This window comes from Panthera uncia, assembly GCF_023721935.1.
Source record: "Panthera uncia isolate 11264 chromosome D3 unlocalized genomic scaffold, Puncia_PCG_1.0 HiC_scaffold_8, whole genome shotgun sequence".
NCBI lineage: Eukaryota > Metazoa > Chordata > Mammalia > Carnivora > Felidae > Panthera > Panthera uncia.
Window position 1 is genome coordinate 84,920,754 of NW_026057586.1, and position 20,762 is coordinate 84,941,515.

Here is a 20,762-nt window from a genome sequence, read left to right on the forward strand (position 1 = left end):
TTATTGTCACAAGTGGGTCACGGATTCAGAATGATGGGCAGAAAGCTACAGCGCTCCGATTGTTTAACGTTTTCTGAAAAGCACTACATATATGACTAAAGAATTAGAGTATTACAGCTCTCATTTTTCTTTCCTTACAAATAATAAAGTTCAAGGGAAACAAAATGAGTTGTTCATAGTTTTCAAAGCTTTCCAATATTCCATCATTTCCAGTATTTCCACTATTACTATTCTAACATTCACTCTAAGACATGTTCCTAACAGGAATTGCATTAGCAATTTTTTTTTTTTTTAAATCTCAACACAACTAAAATCCAGGGAATGCTGCATTTTTCTTTTGCTTTTTGCATTCAGCATGTCTATCATTATGGAAGCTGTTCTTAAGCATTTATTAAAAAAAAAAGAATCATATTCACAATGTAGAACAAGTATATAAAATTAGTGTGCAAAGTTCATTGTAAAAGGATAACACTATTTGTTTAGAAACAAGCTGCCTCCACTGTTTACATTTCCTTACTATTGATATAAACTGGAGACTTATACTATTTAAAAATAAGACTTTTTAAATAGTAAAATATACAAGAGATTCCTGAGCATAACAAAAATATCTTGAAAATATGTGGCCATTTGAAGTATAAAATAGCAAGTGTAAAGAATAGCATGATTGTAAAACTACTATTTGAAGGCTTATAAACAGTACAAAATAGTTCGCCTTTTCTGAGTGCATAATTATACATTAGTGCAAACAAAAATGTCTCAAAATTTAATGGCTACAAATCTCAGAGATTTGCAGAGGTGCGCAAAACATGAAATTTCTTTAATGTCATTCGAACTGAACCCAGTTCTCGATTAATCCTTTCCAAACGATCTTCCAAGGCTTCCTAAGGGAAAATAACAGGAAACGTTTAATTAGAATTCTACATCGAGTTCACTGGTTCTATAATTACCACCAAATTGACCTTTCTTTTAACAAAAGAACTAGTATAAACATTAAACTTACAGAATTATTATATTTTTTATGCACATCATCTGATTTCTTTAAACTAACAACATGAATCAACGTTTCAACCACTCAAAACAACTGCTGCACCTTAACATATCCTCAGTACATGTGCCACTTTGAGTATGTGGAAACCCCAGCAAGGGCAGTGCGGCTCACTGGAAAGAGGTAATTCCCTGACTCCAGAACTGCGAACAGAACAAGAGGAACCGAGGAGGTTCTTCACACATTTCACCAGAAGAAATGGACACGTTGAACTGGTGCCTTATCTCACGTATACATATATCGAACAACTGTTTTCTGACAAGAATTTCTAAGTTAAAAAGGAAGGAAAATGATGGAGGAGTTTGCTTCCCAAGAAGCAAGAGCTCTCACAACGAAGCAATGTAACAACTTCTTTCTTTTCTCTCTTTCTTTCTTGAGAGAGAGAGAGAGAGAGAATGACCACAAGCAGGGGAGAAGAGCAGAAGGAGAGAGACAGGCTCCATGCCTAGCGCAGAGCCTGACATGAGGCTCGATCCCACAACCCTGGAATCATGACCTGAGCCAAAATCAAAAGTTGGACGCTCAACCAACTGAGCCACCCAGGTACCTCACAACTGCTATTTTTAAATAAGCAGTACCAGTGTTAAGTAAATAGTGCCTGGAATATATATTTATCATTTTAGATACTTTATTCAGTATTAACTCCAATGGTATCTGTAATAAAACTTAAAAATTCCTCTTTAACAACTTTAATTATTAAAAGATCACACATTCACGATAAAGTATTTAGAAGACAGATGAGTAAAAATAACCATTGTTCCTCTTTCCTTTATTTTTCCTGCAGATATGCACATCATTTTTAAGAAGAAAAATAAAAATAAATTCTCTACTTAAAAACATTTTTCGGGGCGCCTGGGTGGCTCAGTCGGTTAAGCGTCCGACTTCAGCTCCGGTCATGATCTTGCAGTCCGTGAGTTTGAGCCCCACGTCGGGCCCTGGGCTGATGGCTCAGAGCCTGGAGCCTGCTTCCGATTCTGTGTCTCCTTCTCTCTCTGCCCCTCCCCCGTTCATGCTCTGCCTCTGTCTCAAAAATAAATAAACTTAAAAAAAAAAAAAAAAGCTGCTGAGGATTCAACTCAGTTTAAAAAAAACCGCATTTTTCAATTGAACTTGTTATGAAATATCTTTCTATGATATCCTTTTAAATCAATGTGCAATATTCCATTAGATTTAACCAAGAATCTTTTAGTAGAAATTTAGGTTGCTTCTAATTTTGGATATCATAAATAATGCTGCAATAAATATTCTTTTTTTTTAAATATTTGGAGGGTTTTTTTGCGGGGGGGGGGGGGGGGGAGGGAGAGAGAGAGAAGGAGTCAGAGGATCCGAAACAGGTTCTGTGTTACTGACAGGAGACAGCCCAAAGCATGGGTTGAACTCACAAACTGCAAGATCATGACCTGATCCAAAGTCGGACACTTCACCGACTGAGCCACCCAGGCGCTCCTGCAATAAATACTCTTAAAAAAATATTTCTTTACAAACACCTGGAAGTATTGCCTTAGGAATCATTCCCAGAAATAAAAATGCTATGTCCAAAGAAATCCAAAATTCTAAAGCTTTGGACCTAGGTAAAATTGTACTCCAGAAAAGTTTGTGATAATTTCTGCTTCCACCTGCCGTGTATGAGAATATAATTTTCTCCATCCTGGGTACTGGGCTTTATTTTTCCCCCCATTTTTCTTTAAATACCTGTCAATGTAATCGTTTTTTTAAAAAAATAATGCTTTGGGGGCACTTGGGTGGCTCAGTCGATTGAATGTCCAACTTCGGCTCAGGTCATGATCTAATGGTTTGTGGGTTTGAGTGCTGCTTCAGGCTCGCTGATGTCAGTGCGGAGCCCACGTAAGATCCTCTGTCCCACCCCCTTCGGCCCCTCCTTCCCCCCACCCCCCGCCATCTCTCTCAAAAGTAAATAAAACATTTTTTAAAAATAATGCTTTTGTTCAAATGTGTACTGTTTTTTACTCATTGGTCAGGCTGAATATTTTTCATCTTTTTTCTGCCCAATTTTACCTTTTCCACTTATGAATCCTATATAAGCATGCTCAGCCCCTTTTTGCTGTCACTGGTCTCCTTACTGGACAGAAACAGCTTTGACATGTATGAACAGAAACTACTGCCTTTTAAGTTATTTTAAGAGCTTATATTCATTACATAAAAATATGTTAAACGAATGTTTCAGATAAATTTAGCATCGGAGTATCTATAAGTTTTCCTTCTTCCTTCCCAAAAAGGAGGAAGGGTTTCCTGTGTTGAGTCTTATCAATTATTGAGTAAAGACTTTCAGAACAACAAAAACAATAAAAAAGACTTAAAGTCTTAAAGAGAAGTTAGGGAAATAGGTCCTAGAAAAAGACCTCTGTTGTTTTCTTAGCGTTTTGTTCCTTCTGGTATCACAGATCAACCTGAAAATGAACTTCTCCTAAAGTTAAAGCACTGAAAAGCCAAAACATGCAGTTATGTAAGAGACCTATCCCTATCGTTATGGTTAAAACATTACAAAAAGAGCCGATTTTAAATGTCCCATGGTTCCGTGCATTTTAATTCTCTCTGAAAAGCAATGAAAAGAAACGCACACGAGTCGCTTCGCCTGCACCCTCCTGCCCGATGGTGGAATCACATCTCTCTTTAACCTCTACAGCTCATCCAGCTGCAAAGTGCAACTGTTTTTTACATGTTTACTAAATGGAAAGGGGTTCAGAAATAAATTAGATTGGGGAGGAAGAAACAAACACCAAAAGGGACATTTAATGTGAGAGTATTAACTTAATGTACCATCTTTTAAAAGACAAACTGCAGAGTGGCATGAAGGCATGAACATCTTTTTCATGAAGTACAAAGGTAAAATCACTTTTTATTCCCGAAAGCTAGCCTGCAGTTCTAAAATGCACTATAATCACCACTTTTCTAAAAGGCTAAAAGTTTTTCCTCCCAGTTGCTTCAGGATGCCTAAAACATCATCCTGGATAAATGGAGCGCTAACCGGCATCACGCTTCTAAAGGAGATTCAAGGTAAGTAAGATATTTCACCTGATTTAATCTTGTCTGCAAAGTGATTCGTCCTCCAGTAGAAGGCATTCGACTTAGCGCTGCCTCGATCTGTTAACACACACAAAAACAAATTAAGTAAAAACAGAAGAATTCTATCTAATTCATGGCCGGGGAGTTTATAACAGAATGGACAAGACAGACTTCAGCCTAGTATTTTCTTGTCCGTCTCGCCTTCACGTAAGTCCCTCCGCCCTAATCCGCAAGGACAGCTTAGCTCCAATGCACTCCTAGCACAGCGCTGGTGTGCATCCACAGTAACTTCCTGGGATGGTCTGACTCAAGTAACTCCCTTCTGACCATCCCTCAGACATAAGCATTTGAGTTCAGAGAAAGATTTTTTTTTTAAGTTTTGTTTGTTTTTACCTGGTCTTTTTCTTTTGTAAGTTCATCAAAAAACCGTTCCGTTTCAGCTAGGGTCCTAATTTTTGCTGTATACTCAAAATCATTACCATGTGGTGCTACTGACGTGGGCTTACACTGTTCATAGCTAACTGATTTATTCTTCTCCCAGGCTGATCTCACAGACACTTTCTTCACTCCGTTTGGCAACAGTTCAGGAGAAGAGCTATGATTAACATGGATGTCGGTGGCTGTTTCTGAATATTTTTTTTCTGTCAGAGAGAAAAGAAATTTATTTCTTATCAATTTTCTTGATAGATCCTTTACATAACTATATATGTCATCCAACTTCACTTTCTGAAAAGGGCTGCCACAAACCAAAAAACATGAAAAGAGACACAATAATCAATCATATTTACTCAGTGCTTTTTCTCCAAAGAATTCTAAAAGTCTTACCCTCGATTTGACACCCTGCACAACTTCCCTAAGTCAAGGTAGGTAAACTTTCTGTAAAGTTAAATGAACTTTAAACTTAAAGCCAAAACAAAAAACAAAACAAAAAAAAAGTTAAATACTAACTACACATTTAGTGGATACACAGCCACACCAACGGTAAAGAGCGAGAGTCTTATGGGCCTGCCCCAGTGATCCACATGCATTATCTTAGAACTTTATTCCAAACTTAGAAGATAAACGAGAAAAAAGGAAAAAAAAATCACCGAATACCTAAGCTGCATAGAAGTTACAGAATATAAATATTCAGAAAAACTGAACAGTATGGCCCTGGTAAGGAAGCATTAACAATCCCTGTACCTCGGTTTCCCAACTTTTAAATGAGGATCACAACATTGACACACAATATGAACATCACGCATGCTTATTTTTAAAGGCCCTTGCGCGGAAAAATTATTTAAGTGCAGGACATTAGAACATTTAGAACCTTGAAAAGATACCAGAAATTCACAAAATGAAGGACTAAAACCATAACTAATAATTTTTTAGGAAAAGATACCTTCCGAGTCATCTAGAGGAAGAAACTGGAGTTGTTTTCTTGGATTGGTACGTTGTAACGCAGACACAGGAACAGTATCTAAATCATCCAAAAGTATATCAAATCTATTGAATGAAGCAAGTTACTTGTGAGAAGAAAATGTTAACTGATTTTCCCTATCTCCACTAGAAAGACGAACTGGCATCCAGTTAGCTCACATATTTTTTAAAAAGAAAGCTGGTCATACGACTTTCTAAAACTGAAACTTGTATTTCTAACACAAAATTCTGTATTAGACACGTAAGGCATTTATCCATATGTTGTCTCCTTTGATGTTTATAACAACCTTATAAAATAAACAGAGCAGGTATTATTATCCTCGTTTTACAGAAAAGGAAACTGCGGTTCAATGTGCTTAAGTAATTTCTCCAAGAGCCTGATAGAGAGCTAGGTCACCAGCTCTTACATCTGAGGAGTCAGGCTTCCCCCGGCCGCACACACTGCTGAGTCCACTTCAGAGGACAATTTTTCAGGCGCCCAGGGAAACTTACCAGGACAGCCCACCTTCTTGTACAAATGGCTCAAAAATTTCCCTCTATCATAAACCTTTTCAGGAAAACAAAGAATTATCATTCTATATCCAAAAGCTGGAAGGGATTCTGAGGCGGTATTTAAATTTACTAGTAGCTAGTTTATATGGTTAAAAACTGTTTTCATGTTTTATAGTACTTTTTTTAGTATGACATTCATTTAAGTGATTTAAAACCACAGAGTTCCCACTGATGAATGAAAAATGAGTGACAGCTATAGGCATAAGCTGACACTTGTAAAAAAAAAAAAAAAAAAAATCGAGAAAATATATATTTTAATCTACTATTTTAGAGAACTTACCGAGCTGGACTGCTTTCATTTTTGCTAAGTAGATGACTGAATCCCGGGGACAAATTTTCTTTAGGGGATCGCTTTGGACTATAAGCCACAGTCACTGGTGTTAACATAATCTCTCTTTTTGCTGCAGAAGAAAATGAAGAGGAAATATTCTTTTTCTTCTATATAATACATATATCGGCAAAACAAGCTTTCTTTTTCAGGACGTTTTCTAACTTTAAATGGAATGCAATTTCATTGTAAAACCTTCCAAAAGATAAATAAAAGCACACACAATAAAAATAACTCACAATCCTATATCATCTAGAGGGAACCACTGCCAACACTTTAGTACATCAGACTGTAGTTTCAGCACCCTGACTCAAAACTGGTTTTTCAGGATTTTAGAAGTCGACTGGAAATAAGATGGAAACACCAGTACACCAGTGAACATTCCTATAACACAGTTATATACAGATATCTTCAGCTGTTCTCAAAATGGAAAATTGAGAAAACAGAAATCCAATGTTAACCTTTAAAACCACATCCATAACTGGCTAAAGAAACCTGAGGCAAGTATATGCAAAGAAGCATCTTTTTTAAGCTAGCTTAATTTGTTTGAACTAATGTTTCATTAGACAACTGTCAACGATCTGAAAAACTGTGAAGTGGTATTAGTTGCAAAAAAAATTTGCTGGACACACAAAATATTTTAATACACTGTGATTTCTTCAGCTCTAGTTGTAGTATCTGTGCAATCAGGCAATGTTGTTATTGAACAAGATTCTATTTTGGGATCCTGCGTTCAAAGTACTCTACTAGGTGCCAGGGAGAGAGCAGAAGGCAAACAGAAAACATCAGGCATGTGTGCACGGCTTGGATGCCACTCTTGAGTCCAGGAGATATATACATCTAATTCTTACTGGGAGTACTTGATTTACGAGTCGAAGGTGGTAAAGACGAGGATCTCTGTGAAGCAGAGTTAAACCTCTTCTGTCTTTGTTGGGCACATTTCTCTGGGGACCGACTTGCACTGACAGACGTTTCGGTTTGCCGAGGATTCACTAATTCTGTAACAGACAAAGGTCAAAAAATAAACAAACAAAACAAACCTAGCTTCAGTTACCTCCCTTTAACAGATGATTACACCAGGCAAGCAACTGTCATCATTTAGGTTAGAATGATTATTTGCAAATGCACATTATAAGGATAAAAAAAATGCTGGATGAAGAAAAATGTGGGAGTTTATAACGAATTCATTCTGGCTCCGTTTACAAGTGCCATTCAAGGTGATTTTTCAAGAGAGATTATTTTTAGAAACCAGGTCACTAATTTATTTACTAGGAGATAGTGCTTTGGAGATGCAATGCTGAAGATGTTAACCGTGTGATCAGCAGGCCCGACCAAGTGAGCACTGGAGTAAGTAGGAGGAGACGCAAGTACCGTTGAGCTGCACTTGTGAGAAAAACAGGCCTCCCAGACTTCTCGTCCTGCTGAGAGATGCTCATTAACCAAAAAAAGGGAGAGAAGAAACCGTTACAGCTCACTTTATGAATACCAACGGTCTGTCTTAACGTTCTGACGTGAGACAAACCGATGTAGAAATTTCTCAAATACCTTTAAGAATGCCGCATAAATCTTTACTAATCAGAACGTAACACGTAGTCTGCTTTGTATAAAAGGTGCCTATTATGCCATGATTGTGATAAGTTACGAACCAGGGGATTTAAAGAAGGTGATGTAACTGGGGGGCGAAGGGGAAGGTATCTATAATCTATTACCTATCTATATCAAACAAGGAAAAAATGCTTACTATTTGAGGTGTCCTCTTTCTCTGTCTGTGTGCCCCAACTTTTCAATATTTTTCCTTCATCAAGTTCTTTTAAAGCTTTCATGATTGGTGTATCTGAAATCTCTCTCTGTTTCTTTATCAATACGCTTCTTGGTGAACTTCCAAATGAAGAATCCTTTTCCGGAGGAGAACGGTACCTTAAATAATAATTACAAGACATGCAATGCTATGGACTGAATATTTGTGTCCCCTCCCCCTAAAATTCGTATGCTGAAGCCCCAATCCTCAGTGGATGGTGGGAGGAGGTGAGGCCTTGGGGAGGTGATCAGCTTTAGATGAAATCATGAGAGTGGGACCCCCCTGATGGAATTCGTGCCCTTATAAAAAAAAGCGATACAACATCTCTCTGTCTGGACACAGTCACCAAAGAAAGACCATATAACTAGGAAGAGGAGCCTCACCAAGAACCCAACTACGCTGGCAGCACCCCAACGTCGAACTCTCAGCTTCCAGAACCGCAAGAGTAAGTGTTTCTTGTTTTAAGCTGCCGAGTCTGCGGTGATTGGATACAGCAGCCTGAGCTAAGACAGAGCTCGTGGCGTTGTCAGGGGAGTAACACGAGAGCTGACAATTACGCTCCACAATGAAAATGTATGCTTTACAATATAAATACATTACGATCGAACCTGCACGTAACAGTGCAGTGCTTCCCAATCATTTTCCCAGCCTCGCACAGGCAGGAATATCGTATTTATATGGTGCTCTGGAGTAATACGGTTGTTCGAGCTATCCAGAGCCTGAGAGGATCGACACCTTACCCAAACCGAGAGCCCATGCGCAGCGCACCACTGTGTCGGGAGCACAGAGTGGGGGACGTTCTGCACAGCCTTTGATGGTCAAGAATCCTAAAAGCATTCGTTTTTCAAAGTAAACTAAAAATCACGTCCTCAAAATTAAGGCACTGAAGCCACAAAGAGAAGGCTCTTTATATCTTCCTGAACATTTAAAAGCAATTAAAATCTCTATGAAACCGTAACAGTTCCTAAATATGACCCTTGAGAAAGCTACCTTACCCGGGAACACAGGTTTCCACCAGCTGGTTATTCCCTCTATTATCCTGGGTGTCCAAAGGCTGGCCAGTAAAGATGGAATACTCCGCGCCTGGTATCAGCCACTTGCGTCTGCTGACGTCGGAGGTGGCCAGCGTGCTAGGACAACGAGAAATGATCTGAGGCGTTACAGGCTCGTGCTTCAGTTCAGACTGAACACGTACAGAAAACGACCTGCTTTGAAACGTCATCTACGCATTTGTACAGGAATTTAAAGACTGCATAAAGCGACCTTACGTTAGATACGTGAACTCTGTTTCATCGTTTTCAGATCCAACTGAACTGTTATTTTAGGTTTTCTGTTACTCTGGAGTATTTCTGCATTTCGGTCAAGATTCAGGTACTCCCCTCTCTACGCAGCTCTGAACACCCCCAACCGACCTCCCACCACACTTCCTATGCTTCGTACACACCCCGTAGCTCAGGCCACGGCCACGCCAGCCAGACTACCCTTCTTGTTCCTGCCAGACCGGCACAGAAACATCCTCCATCTCACAGTCCAATGCAGTAGCCACTAGTCACATACTGCTATCGAACACTTGAATTGTGGCTAGTGAGGTGAAGAACCAATTTTTAAATGCTACTTAATTTTAATGAATTTTAAAACTTTTTTTAACATTTATTTTTGAGAGAGACAGAGTACAAGCAGGGGAGGGGCAGAGAGAGGGGGAGACACAGAATCCGAAGCAGGCTCCGGGCTCCGAGCTAAGAGCAGAGAGCCCGACGCGGGGCTCGAACTCACGAACTGTGAGGTAATTTTAATTAATTTAAATTTCATGGCCACACGTGGGGACTGGCACTAATGTACTGAGTGGTACAGTTCTAGGCTAGTACCTGCCCCATCTTATGAAAACCCTGCCCAGCTGAGGCTCACACATCATGCATTACCTGGCCCTTCGCTAGACTCCAGAACCGGTCTCGTCTTCTCCACACCTGCTTCTGACCCCGCTCTGGGCAACGTCAGGGTCCATGCAGAGGAGCGGTCCACGACCTCTCCTAGTGACTGGACTCCACTCCTGCTCACTCACCCCCCTCAGCACACACTCAATGGACTCTGTCATCGACAGCGAACACCCCCCACTTAAGAAATCGCAACTCAAAGATTCTTCTGGCTCACACACTCAAGTATCACCAAGGCACTGTGTCCCCAAGGCCTGTGATCCTTGGCTTCACCAATTTCTATGTATCACCCCTCCAGTTCCTCTCTACCTACTCTGGGACGCACACCCCCGATAATAGTTACTCACTGCCTTGCCCCCTTCCCCGCTCACCTCCCATCACACCCAACTGGCAGCAGAGACCTAACCCTGGAGGACCACAGGGGCCTCACTTCTGAGCGTCTGCAGTCCTACACTTGGGCTTTGCTGGAAAAAAGCCACCCATCCGTGCAGACTGGGCTATCATTACAGAATCACTCTCACCATCTCAACAGACACCCGACACCGGCTGGCAACATACCTTTCTGTAATCAACGAGCTCCAATTCTCCAACAGGACTACCTTTCAGCTTCGCCACTCTCCTCAAACCTCTTACCCAACCCTGATGGTCAGGTGATAACCTCGAATCACACTTTGGCGAAGAAGAGAAACCTAGAGGAGAGAGCCGTCTTCCTCTCTCTGCTCCCTTTCACAGTCAAATTTCTTACGACTTGCCTCTATTTTCATTTCAACTCCCAGTCACTCCCTTGCTTTGGTCCTCAATTTTTAAATTAAGAAACATTCCAAACATTTTTAGAAAATTACATGGGGCACTTGGGTGGCTCAGTTGGTTAAGCATCCAACTTCGGCTCAGGTCATGATCTCACAGTCTGTGAGTTTGAGCCCAGCGTCAGGCTCTGTGCAGACAGCTCAGAGCCTGGAGTCTGCTTCAGATTCTGTGTCCCCCTCGCTCTCTGCCCTTCCCCCACTCCTGCTCCGTCTCTCTCAAAAATAAACATTAAAAAAAATTTTTTATTAAAAAAAAAAAAGACAAAGACCACTATGAGCACCTGTACTTGGTTTTAACAAATGTTAACATCTTACCATACGTGTTTTCAATGGAAAGACAAAACTCTATATATGTGGTTGTTTGTATTTTTTTTAATAATGTCCACCTAATGTACACATCCTTCTAATGCTGCTGCTTCTACTCAACATGTTTCAGATATCCCCATGTTAACACACACAGGTGTGTCACTTTAATCATTTGCCTACAGAATGACTATACTGCCCATTATTGATTCTTCGTCCTGTTGTGGATGTTTAGTTTCCAACACATCACCTTTCTTTTTTTTTAATTTTTTTTTTTTTAACGTTATTTATTTTTGAGACAGAGAGAGACAGAGCACGAACGGGGGGAGAGTCAGAGAGAGAGGGAGACACAGAATCCGAAACAGGCTCCAGGCTCTGAGCCATCAGCACAGAGCCTGACGCGGGGCTTGAACTCACGAACCGCGAGATCATGACCTGAGCGAAGTCGGATGCTTAACCGACTGAGCCACCCAGGCGCCCCCCAACACATCACCTTTCAACAGTGCTACGATTAACACATGTAGGAGTTCCTCTAAGGTAAATATCTAAAACCAGAAGTGTGCGATTTGGGGTGCACATATTTTCAGTCTTAGTGGATATTGCCAAATCACGCTCCAGTCAAGCTTACTGATTTTCAGTCCAACCATTACTTTGAGAGTACCTCTTTCTTCACATCTTTGCCAAACTTTACACTGATTAAAGTGTGGCCTGTCTGACGGTGTGAGTGGTATCCCATGCTTGTTTTAATTTACATTTTTTGATTACCAGTAAAATGAACATCTTTTCATTTTATCAGCCATTTATATGTCTTTTTCTACGAATCGTTTGTTCATGTTCTTTTATCATTTTTCTATTGAGGAGACTTTTTCTTTCCTAGTTCTTTATATTGTGGATATGAATCCTTTATTGGTTCATGTTCACTTCAGCATGCATAGACACACAGATCATACTCATGCACCAACCGTCTGCTTATAAATCTTGATTATTTGCAATATTTCTGTTAGATTTTTAAACAGGGAAACACCACAGGGGCGCCCGGGTGGCTCAGTTGGTTGAGCGTCCGACTTCATCTCAGGTCATGATCTCACAGTTTGTGGGTTCGAGCCCCGCGTCGGGCTTTGGGCTGACAGCTCAGAGCCTGGAGCCTGCTTCACATTCTGTGTCTCCCTCTCTCTGCCCCTCGCCTGCTCGTGTGCACGCTCTCAAAAATAAATAAACATTTAAAAAAAATTTACACAGGGAAATACCACAGATACAACTCAAGTCCCCTGTGTACCTCTCCAATATCATTCCTCCCCAAAGCAACCACTTACACTAAATTTGTAATGTGTACATACATTATACTTTTAACCACCTCTGTATGAACCTGTAAGAATATGTACAACTGTTCTACATGCTGAAGTCAATATGAATAGTATCCTACTTCTTCTGCAACTGGTTTTTCGTTGTTCCAAATTATGTTCCTAAGATTAAATCATGTTAATGATCAACTTCAGTGGTTGGCAAATTTTTCCTGTAGTCAAATAATAAATAAGTTTTTTGTGTTATTTTTTTTTTATTATTTTTTTTTAATGTTTAATTTTGAGAGAAAGAGACAAAGTGTGAGCTGGGGAGGGGCAGAGACAGAAGGATACACAGAATTAGAAGCAGGCTCTAGGCTCTGAGCTGTCAGCACAGCGCCCTACACGGGGCTCGAACCTACGAACCACGAGATCACGACCTGAGCAGAAGTCGGACACCTAACTGACTGAGCCGCCCAGGCACCCCTATTTTGTTTTAATAAATAGGTTTTATGGGCCAGATGGGAGAGGTTTCTGTTGCAACTACTCAACTTAGCCATTGTAACGCAAAGCAGCCAAAGACAATAGGTAAATGAATAAATGTTACTTATGGACACTGAAATTTCAATTTCATGTAATTTTTACACGTATGAAATATTATGTTTTTTCTCCCATTTAAAAACAAAAAACCTTTCTTTGCTCATGGGCCTTCCAACAACGGGCAGCAGGCTGGATTGGGGCTGGGGGCTGTGCTTGCCAATTCCTGATCTAGCAAGTGCGCTCTCACACAGACAGCACCATGCACACATATATCACAATATATTAATGTTCCAGTTGTCAGACACACAGGTCGCCTTCACTTATTCTACACAACATTCTCAACCAACATTCACATCTGTCCCTCTGTGCAAACTGCTCTCCAGGCCACCAACCCCTGGCTGGTGCACCCAGGGATCCCCAGTCCCCCTCACTCGCTCTCTCAGCTGCGGCCACAACACTGGCCACTTGGGGGTTCCTCCCAGCGTGCTGGCAGCTCTTTCTCAGCTTCCTGTGCCAACCCCCACCCCAACATCGGGACCTCAGGGCTCTTCAGAGCTGCGTCCTACACCACCTATCCCGTGGTCAAGCACTACAGAATGATAATTCTACAATTTGTAACTCCAGCCTGAGACTTTATTTCTGAGCTCCAAATGCAAATGTATAATCACCTGCTGGATTCCCATTTGGAATCTGTAGGAATCTCAAACTAAAATATTTGGAATAGAAATTCTGATCCTTGGGGCGCCTGAATGGCTCAGTCAGCTAAGCGTCCGACTTCAGCTCAGGTCACGATCTCGCGGTCCGTGAGTTTGAGCCCCGCGTCGGGCTCTGTGCTGACCGCTCAGAGCCTGGAGCCTGTTTCCGATTCTGTGTGTCCCTCTTTCCCTGACCCTCCCCCGTTCATGCTCTGCCTCTCTCTGTCTCAAAAATAAATAAACGTTAAAAAATAAAAAATAAAAAATAAAGAAATTCTGATCCTTACCCCATGGCCTGCTCTTCCCATTCCTTCCCTAGTTCAATATACGGAACCCTGAGTAGCTCCAGCCAGAAACCAAGACATTATTGGACACTTCCCTTTCTTATCTTGTTATCTCATTCTTAGCTATGTTTTGTGGATTCCACCTCCAGAACCCTCCCACCTTTCTCTTCTGTCCATTTCTACGGACATCACCCAGCGAACACCACCTCTCCCAGCACTACGATAGCCTAATTAGTGTGTCTGTTTCTACTCTTTTCCTCTCCGTCTTCTCCTCAAGGCAGGTGCATTAAAAAAATAGAAATCAGGGGTGCCTGGGTGGCTCGGTCGGTTAAGCGTCTGACTTCGGCTCAGGGCATGATCTCACGGTCCGTGAGTTCGAGCCCCGCGTCAGGCTCTGTGCTGACAGCTCAGAGCCTGGAGCCTGTTTTGGATTCTGTGTCTCCCTCTCTCTCTGCCCCTCCCCTGTTCATGCTCTGTCTCTCTCTGTCTCAAAAATAAATAAACGTTAAAAAAAAAAAATAGAAATCAGATGACCTAATTTTACCATATACAACCTTTCAGAGGCTTCCCAACAGACTTAAGAGTAAAATCCAAACTCTCGACCATGTATGGCTTAGAAGGCGATGGATGATAGTCTACAATTTCATCTGGACCTACTTGACCTCTTGCTGGCAATATTCGGGCCACAGAGGCTTCCTCCAGGTTCTTTAGACATGTAAGCTCTTTCCTACCTCAGAACATAGTGAGGCTAATTTCTCTGCCTGGAACATCCCCCGCCCTCACATCCACACCCCAAACACTCAGCACAGGGCTTACACCTCCCTGCTTACAAGTCACCTCCACAGAAAGGCCTTTCCTGACCCCAATCCCACCCCACTCTTGTTCTCCCACAAACGTTCAATTTCAGTTACTTACAATTTTTTTTCTTTAAATAATTCACTGTGTTCTAACTTAAGATTAATTAACAAAGATCTAGAGGGGTGCGTGGTGGCTCAGTTGGTTGAGCGTCCAACTTCGGCTCAGGTCATGATCTCGCAGTTTGTGAGTTTGAGCCCCGGGTCAAGCTCTGTGCTGACAGCTCAGAGCCTAGAGCCTGCTTCAGATTCTGTGTCTCCCTCTCTCTCTCTCTGCCCCTCCCCCGCTTGCTCTCTGTCTCTCTTTGTCTCAAAAATAATAAACATTAAAAAAAAAAGATCTAGGGGCACCTGGGCGGCTCAGTCAGTTAAGCATCCGACCTCGGCTTAGGACATGATCTCATGGTTTGTGGGCTTGAGCCCCACGTCGGGCTCTGTGCTGACCCCTCAGAGCCTGGGGCCTACTTCAGATTCTGTGTCTCCCTTTCTCTCTGCCCCTTCCCCTCCCCCCCCCCAGGCTCTGTCTCTCTCAAAAATAAATAAACATTAAAAAAAAATTTTTTTAATAATAAATAAAAAGATCTAAAGAAAGTTTCTCATTTGACAATTACAACCTAGGTTAAAGTTTACAATTTAACAATCTTTCCAATACACATCAATTTATGACCTTATGAACTACTCATTTAATATTCTTTATAAAATCATAATAAAAACCAATTCTAATACGAAAAAAACAGCTCTAGGGGCACCTGTGTGGCTCAATCGGTTAAGTGTCTGACTTTGGCTCAGGTCAAGATCTTGCAGTTTGTGAGTTCGAGCCCCGTGTCAGGCTCTGTGCTGACAGCTCAGAGCTTGGAGCCTGCTTCGAGTTCTGTGTCTCCCTCTATGTCTCTGCCCCTCCCCCGCTCGCTCGCCTTCTCTCTCTCTCTCAAAAATAAATATTAAAAAAAAATAAAAAGAAAAAAGAAAAAAATAGCTCTATAAAAGTAGCATCAAGATAATGCTCTGAGATTACAACAAAGCTAATTCTGAATAACTAAAAAAACTAAAAAGAAAAATCCTTATAACCTAATAAAATCCACTATCTTTGTAGATATGTCCATTAACATAGGGATACAATTTCTGGAATTTTAGGGCTAAAAGACCTTTTGAGGTGATCTAGCCCAATGTCCTGGTTTTTACAGATAATAAAATTGAGCTCCAAAAAAACCTCAAATTAAGTGATTTGCCTAAGGTCACACAGCTGGGCAAAAATCAATGAATAAAAAACATTCTAGGTCTCTTTACACCCCATCAGATTCTATTCCCTCCTTTTGGCAAACGCCTCTGCATAAGACCTTTTATAATATCTAATAATTAGATGGTTTTGTTTTTGTTTTTTAAGTAAGCTCTACACCCAACATAGGGCTCTAACTCATGACTGAGCCAGCCAGGCGCCCCATAATTAGATGTTTTTACACATCTAAGTTCTATAATGACACTTAACCCTGACTTTCTCATGATTTAGACAGATGAGTTTCTCAGTTCACTAAAAGGGTGCACCTATTTCTAGCTTTACTGAGATTAAAGAAAATCACTTACTTGGCACGTGAGGGTCTCACAGGAGTTCTAGAATTATGACGAAGACTTAACATATTTTCATGCTCTACTTGCTTGACCTGAGCTTCAAGTTTTGAAATTGTTCTAATTCAAAAGCAATAAGATAAATTAAGTATACGATAGATTTTAAATATAGCTCAACTACAAATTATTTAACAGACCCTTCTAGAAACTGCTGGTCCATACACCTGTTTTCACAGTAAAATGCCACCAGTAAGCTTAAAAAAGCTGAACAAAATTGGAAACTAAACTGAAAGACAAATACATTAAACTCTACAAAGAAGCATTTCACATACTACAACTGAACGAAAAGACAACAAATGGCTTTTATATAGCCAAGGAAAAAAAGAAAAATTATAAATTTGACTACAGATCAAAACACATGGTATAAATTTTAAAAATAAAATAAAACCAAGTACTCAAATAAAATGCAGTTCTAGTTATGTTTCATTCTGAACGTATATATTCATGCATATGAAATCTAGATAGGTAATGCTTTCACAAAAGAGGAGGCTTTTAATATTTTAATATAACATCCAATAAAAGAGCTAATAAGAACTTCCTAATTTTTAAAAGACACAAAGGCTAAACTATCCTGAACAACTCTCTACCTACAGGCAACTCACCTCATTTGTGCCATGTTCAGAATAAAAGCCTATTTTCAAATTCACCAACAGGGGTAAGTACTCTGGTACTTCTGTTTTGAAGCTACCTTGGCATTCCTTCTGTTCTCTTAAACTCTGCATATGTGTTCATCTCCTTCTAACCTCAAATTCTTGTCTGCCCTGCTGCGAGGAGGGTTTGAGGAAGAACAGCTCTAGCAGGGCTGACACCTCGTGCCAATTTGACAAGGAAGCTATTGGCAGAACTGAATGCATCCCAGCAAAGACCTAAGCAAATGCGCAGGCCAGGCAGCATTCGCGTTCTCTCCAACCTGAAGTCCTTAGGAGCGCAGTAAAATCTCCAAAGAAGGGACGTATCTCCAAATACAAACACAAAAGCACCCTCCAAAGCCAATTAGAAATAATTAATCATTTGCCATAGAGACCATTTATGCCTCTGTTTCTATCTAATTAAGCAAATGAGATCACAAATGTAGTCCCCAAACCAGGTTTTTAAGAAAGTAGATGGTCATAAAGTTGGTGTGAATGCTGTTTTCTTTTGGGAGCACAAATATCATTTGGTGAACTAGACTGCCTCTTAAAATTCTCTTCTTCTTTTTTAAGGATAGATTAAATTTCCTTTCAAAGGTTTAGTACCATTTAGATTTTGCTTCCCTGACCAAATAAATGTTTCAGGAGTGCACACTTCTCAAGCACAACTACCAATCTACTCTAATCATTTAAAAATCTTTGGCTAAAATCAAATGTATTTCCAGGTCAGGGGAAGATCAGGATAAAACCTGACCTCAAAGTGCCTAAAAATCCTCAAGAAAAACTTCCTTTTCATCGCTTTCGGTACAGACACATATTTATATGCTAAAAGAATAGAGGCATAATTATCTTATTAGAAAGATAACACATTTTACCTTTTCAAATCAGAAATCTGAGTATGTGCATCAAGCAATTTGTTCTCGGTTGTATTTAATGTATCCTATGAAAATAAAGGAAAAATTCAGATAACTGGAATATTCAGGTTTATACTCCTTTTATTTTAAAATACATAATATAAAACAAATCTAAGGTCACACCAGAGAGCTACAAAGAAAATTATGCAGATACTCAGCAAATACAGCATTGACCACAGAGCCAATATGCACAATTCAAGGGAAAAAATGAGACAGCAAAATGCTGGTTGATACAAGCAGCTGTATGTACATGACCTGTGTAATAGCTATAGCCTATGATGCTTTCCTTAATTCTGCACAATCCAGTGTCAAAATGGACATATTCTAACTACAGCTTGCCTAAAACCTCAGTAGTAAACACACAGGTATTTGTTTTGCCACTTAGTAAGATTTCACGTGATGACTGGCTCCTGACCCCCCAGAATTCCCTCCTGCCTAGCTGTGCAGGCCTTTTCACCAACCTTGAATGATCACAACCCTGTATTTTATGCAACACAAGTACTTTGGACCCCACTTACAGCATTATTGTGGGGTTTTGCGGAATTCAAACATATAGTTCCCAAAGAGAGCTTTCATTAAGAATTCAAGCATTATCAATAAACTCAATCCCACAAAAAGCTACTGCTTTAAAAAACAAAACTTTGTATTTAAATATTATTAAATAATTATTTTCATCTGTATGGTTCTTATATTCTTCTAAAAATTTCATCTCAACTCATCTCAAATACAACAGCCATTCAACATTTCTGAAGATTTCAAAGAAATCCAACAAATCTGCGACGTAAGCGGGCAAATATTTGCAAATAAGGATGCTGACAAAGATGAGGTGATGGAGAGACAGTCTAACTAAGGCGGCTAGATGGAGGTAGAAGAGGGAGAGAAAGGGAGAAGAAAGGGTCACCCTTCTTCATTTCCAACCCAGTGTTTCTGCCCCTACATGATGTTCAGAACATGAATCATCAACCATTACCTTTACTCTTTCGTGTTCTTTTCCAAGGGACTCATACTCTCCTAAGAGCTATAAGGAAAAACAAAAAAATTGTACCACAAAGTTAAACATTAGAATAGCAACTCAGAGATGGTCTATAAAATAGCTGCCCTTACTCTGCAAAAATGCAAATGTCATGAAACAGAATGGTTAACACTGTGTTCCAGATTGAAGGCGACTAAAGAGATAACAGAAGTGAATGTAAGGCATGATGCTGGGTTGGATCCTGGACTAGAAAAAAAAGTGTCATAAAATAATAATTTGGATGTAAATTGCACATTAGACTTCTTTACTTTGATTCGTTCTGTGGCTATGTACCGAAGGCCCTTGTTCTTAGGAAATACACACCAAAAGGTAAGGGTAAAGGGCCAGGTCTGCAATTTACTCTCAAATTGTTCAAGAAAAAAACATGTATGTGTGAACACATACATATGGGAGATGATAAGGCCAATATGGCAAATGCTAACAACTGTGATCCTAGGTAAAAGGAATATAATCGTTCTCACAAGGTTTCTCTAAGTTTGAATTTACTTCAAAATAAAAAGTAAAACAAAAACAATTTAGTAGCAGTCCAGACCCCTTGAGCAGTTTGTTTGTTTACTTATTTACTTATTTATTTAGCTTCACGCCCAGTGTGGGGCTCGAACTCATGGCCTGGAGATCAAGCCCTGAGCCAAGATCAAGAGCTGGATGCCCAACCCACTGAGCCACCCAGGTGCCTCAAGAAAGCAATATTTAAAAGATTAAAATTTGTGGGGCACCTAGGTGACTCAATCAGTTAAGCGGCCACCTTTGGCTCAGGTCATGATCTCACAGTTCGTGGGTTCAAGCCCCATGTCAGGCTCTGAGTGAACAGCTCAGAGCCTGCAGCCTGCTTCGGATTCTGTCTCCCTCTCTCTCTGCCCCTCCTCCACTCACTCTCTCTCTGTCTCTGTCTCTCAAAAATAAATAAAACATTTAAAAAATTACCAAAAAAAAAGCATAATCCCAAGTCTAATATAGATTACTTATTGTGGCTCCTGAGTTCAAGCCCTGCATCAGGCACTGTGCTGACAGCTCAGAGCCTGGTGCCTGCTTCGGATTCTGTGTCTCCCTCTCTTCTGCCCACCCCTCCCCTGCTCATACTCTGTCTCACTCTCCTTCAAAAATAAACATTACAAAATTATAAATAAATAAATAAATAAATAAATAAATAAAAGTTGAGTGGTTAGAGCCCAGGACCTTTCCCCATCCTATACAGCAGCAGACTGACCAGCCAGGCAACAGGACTCAGTGAAGGTGAATGAGACACAAATTCAACTTTGGAAACCCAAGTGCAACAGGTGGAGGAAGTAAAGGGATAAGGAGAAGATGGAAAAGTTTTCAAAAAAACAAAACACAAAACACAAAACAAAACCCACCTTGGCTCCCCATCCCTCAGTGCCACCAGATCCTGGATGAAAGGTCCCAGACAAGAGACTGGGAGACTCTTCCTTGGGAAAACCAAACAATCCCAGAAAGAAGACCTCTACATAATTACTCCATGATTGCTGGTAAGTAAAGGCTACCAGGAAGTAAGTCACATCTGTACACATACGGTCTCCAAATGGCTTTTGATTGCCTCCCCCTTAAATGTGAGTCTAGTAAAAGAACCAACATTAAAAAAAAAAAAGCAAAAACATTCAATATGAAGCTGATTTCAAAAGGAAAGGTTAACTTGGAAGAAATAATAAATCAAAACTAAAGAAGTATTACAAGAAAGCTATTATT

The 20,762-nt window shown here is 40.3% G+C and overlaps 1 protein-coding gene across 10 annotated transcripts in view; it reads right to left on the bottom strand.

The window, feature by feature from the left end:
• Positions 1-750: 750 nt before the first annotated feature.
• The window catches only part of MPHOSPH9 (M-phase phosphoprotein 9), a 55,309-nt gene continuing 35,297 nt past the window's right edge, over positions 751-20,762 (bottom strand). For 6 of the 10 annotated variants that reach the window (XM_049619475.1, XM_049619471.1, XM_049619473.1 and 3 more), the window contains 11 exons: positions 18,996-19,043; positions 17,987-18,051; positions 16,441-16,542; positions 9,162-9,296; positions 8,110-8,285; positions 7,220-7,366; positions 6,321-6,441; positions 5,451-5,554; positions 4,463-4,710; positions 4,079-4,147; positions 751-881 (listed from right to left, as the gene is read on the bottom strand). In XM_049619475.1, the coding sequence (XP_049475432.1) occupies positions 780-881; positions 4,079-4,147; positions 4,463-4,710; positions 5,451-5,554; positions 6,321-6,441; positions 7,220-7,366; positions 8,110-8,285; positions 9,162-9,296; positions 16,441-16,542; positions 17,987-18,051; positions 18,996-19,043 (1,317 nt within the window). In that variant the 3' untranslated portion in view covers positions 751-779. Of the gene's footprint in view, positions 882-4,078; positions 4,148-4,462; positions 4,711-5,450; positions 5,555-6,320; positions 6,442-7,219; positions 7,367-8,109; positions 8,286-9,161; positions 9,297-16,440; positions 16,543-17,986; positions 18,052-18,995; positions 19,044-20,762 lie in introns of those variants that run through there. The other 4 variants (XM_049619477.1, XM_049619476.1, XM_049619474.1 and 1 more) reach the window with 4 other exon arrangements.